The 2,631-nt window shown below is 32.7% G+C and overlaps 1 protein-coding gene across 3 annotated transcripts in view; it reads right to left on the bottom strand.

The window, feature by feature from the left end:
- Positions 1-1,336: 1,336 nt before the first annotated feature.
- The window catches only part of HPGD (15-hydroxyprostaglandin dehydrogenase), a 26,563-nt gene continuing 25,268 nt past the window's right edge, over positions 1,337-2,631 (bottom strand). For all 3 annotated transcript variants that reach the window (XM_015814882.1, XM_015814884.1, XM_015814883.1), the window contains one exon: positions 1,337-2,024. In XM_015814882.1, the coding sequence (XP_015670368.1) occupies positions 1,907-2,024 (118 nt within the window). In that variant the 3' untranslated portion in view covers positions 1,337-1,906. The remainder of the gene's footprint in view (positions 2,025-2,631) is intronic.

Below are 2,631 nucleotides of genomic sequence, written 5' to 3'. Positions count from 1 at the left end.
AGGTTAGGTGATGGTTTGGATATCAGGCAGGCATTTGCATATTTATGCTGTTCAATGGAAGCAACTCCCTTAATTTAATCAATGGAATAAATATATAAACAGTTTCTCATCCCTCTACAGCCACCTGAAAGTTTCTCATACTTGGCAGCCTTTCAGTTATCTGGAAGACTTCTGGGTGTCTTTCATTGGATTTTTCAGCCAAGGTGTTAATAAACACGTAACACAGCAGCACATGTACAAGAGAGAAAGAGACAATCTGCAATTTTTTTAAAGGACATGTTTACAAACAAACGGCACCCTGTATCTCAGCAGTCTCCAACCTTTCTGGGTTTGTGGATCAGCGGTTGCAGTGGGAGGGAGGGGATGATTTCACACACATATATGCTTTATTGTATATACTGGATTCTGAAGAGTATTATTGTAATGCATATAGCAATAAAATGCCACTTCTGAATATTAGCCTGAGCTTGATTTCTTTATGTATTATGAATTAATGCAAATGTGCTCTGTTAAAAATATAATTTTCAAATTATAGCCCTCTCTTATCAGAGGGGGAGGGATACAACATCATCTATCTCCACTCTACAACACAATCCTTTCAGCAGTTTCAAGAAGGCTCCACACCCATTTGCACCACTCAGGTTATCCTGAGGATACAGATAAACTTCAAGTAGCCTCAACAACTCTCTAAAATAATGCAAAATGACCGGCCAGCTCCAGGAATATAAATCCTTCCATTCTCCACCATCCAGTCAGAGCTGAAGAAGCTTCTTGGATGAGAAGTGAAACATCTTCAAAGAAAAACAAGAAACTCTAGTTGCCTCTTGAAAAAGCACCTTTGGGACAACCATGACCTGGATGACTGAGAATCTCCACAGACATTTATAATTTTCAAAATATTTTCCAAACTGCTATTGGAGCTGACTATCTCGTTTCACAGTTCTTTAGATTTTGTCCATTATTAATCTGGAATTAATACTGCAAATATAACAGCCAGTTTGGCATAGCGGTTAAGGCATCAGGCTAGAAACTGGGGGACCATGAATTCTAGCCCCCCTTTATGAACCCGGTAGAGTAATCTAGAGCCAGTCAGTTCTTTCAGCCCTAGAAAGAAATAAAGAAAATTGCCAAGAAAATTGCAGGGAATAGTCTAGATAGCGGTCAGGAGTAAAAACTAACTTGGAGGCACAAAAATAAGTAAAAATATTTGTAATTTAACATTGTATTCCAAATGTTTAAAATTTTGTGTTGAGTCATGGTATTATATCTAAAAGTTTCATTCTGCCAGCAGAAATAACACACTCACAGAAAAAGCTAGTTTTGTTTATTTGTTTTTCTAGTGTGTGTATATTTTGTGAGAAAGGTGAAGCAAATTTTAATGTAAATAGATAACAACCCTACATTTAGCATAATGACTGAGCAAATATTATTTGCAGGTTCAGACTAAATAACTACAGTATATACTGTTAAATATGTCTGTACAAATGGAAAAAAAGACTTGGCAAAATGTATTACAAAGATAAAATTATTTAATTTGAACGAAATCTTAAATATGCAATCCTATACTATGTAAATCAGATCCTGAAATTCTGCCATGCAGCTTGGATTAATTTATGAGTAACAGAGTGTATAATTTTATTACTCTTATTCTAAATCTATAAAAATTCTAAATTGACTAAGCCATTACTTGCTAAACACATTTATAAACTGTTTTTCAAAATTAAAATTATATAGTATATTTCTACAGCATTTGAAATATTAATTGATGACAATATAAGTAATTTACAGTATAATATCAAAAATCCTTCACATATTGACAGAAGATTTTGTATTGAAATGAAGTGTTACTATTACCAAGAAGGGAAGGAAGTATTATGAACTGTTCCAGGAAAAATAGTAAGGTTTATTATGGTGTTGGACAATATTCATGAAAATTAATTCCTTGCTTTGTAATCTTCATAATTTCTCCATTTAATGAATCATCTTCTAGGATTTTTATCAGTCCTTCAGCAATTAGTGATGGGCTACAAATAAATTCATATGACAAAAATTAGACAAGGCTGACTATAAATATTAGAAATCATTTCATATTTCCTAAACTATTAAAAGAGAAAAGAAACAAATTTCTGTCTTTGCGAGATAAATATATTTGAGGACCAATCAGGTAAATAATAGTTTGATCTAATTTATTTCTATTCATTTTCCTATCATCATGATAACAAAGCAGATATTTTATATGACAAATTATATAGTACTTTTAATATTAGATAAAATATTCTGATATTTGTCTCTGGGATCTTGCAAGAGTCAAAATAAAAATCAGTTATGAAGTTTATACAAACCTCACTCATTAATTCCCATTTGGGCGATTCCAGGACAGGTGATAGAGGGGATATCTAGAGGAGTTAATTTGGATAATATTACCTATAGGAAATTACTTAGTTTGGTAGGACAGGATTGGCAAATTAAATCCTTAGCGGATTTGAAACAAGAAAATATTGTATATTCCTGGTTTTATTATAATCAATTGTTAATGAGGTGGAGTTTAGATCAGAAGGTTGGTATTACTTTGGAGGATGTGAATTTGATCAAACAGATTAAAGATCCAACCCGAGCACATATAAAGAGAAT

This window comes from Protobothrops mucrosquamatus, unplaced genomic scaffold (assembly GCF_001527695.2).
Source record: "Protobothrops mucrosquamatus isolate PMUCROS unplaced genomic scaffold, P.Mucros_1.0 scaffold292, whole genome shotgun sequence".
In the NCBI taxonomy this organism is placed as follows: Eukaryota; Metazoa; Chordata; class Lepidosauria; order Squamata; family Viperidae; genus Protobothrops; species Protobothrops mucrosquamatus.
Note: the sequence above shows the minus strand (reverse complement) of the source record. Positions and strands in the feature narration are given on the sequence as shown.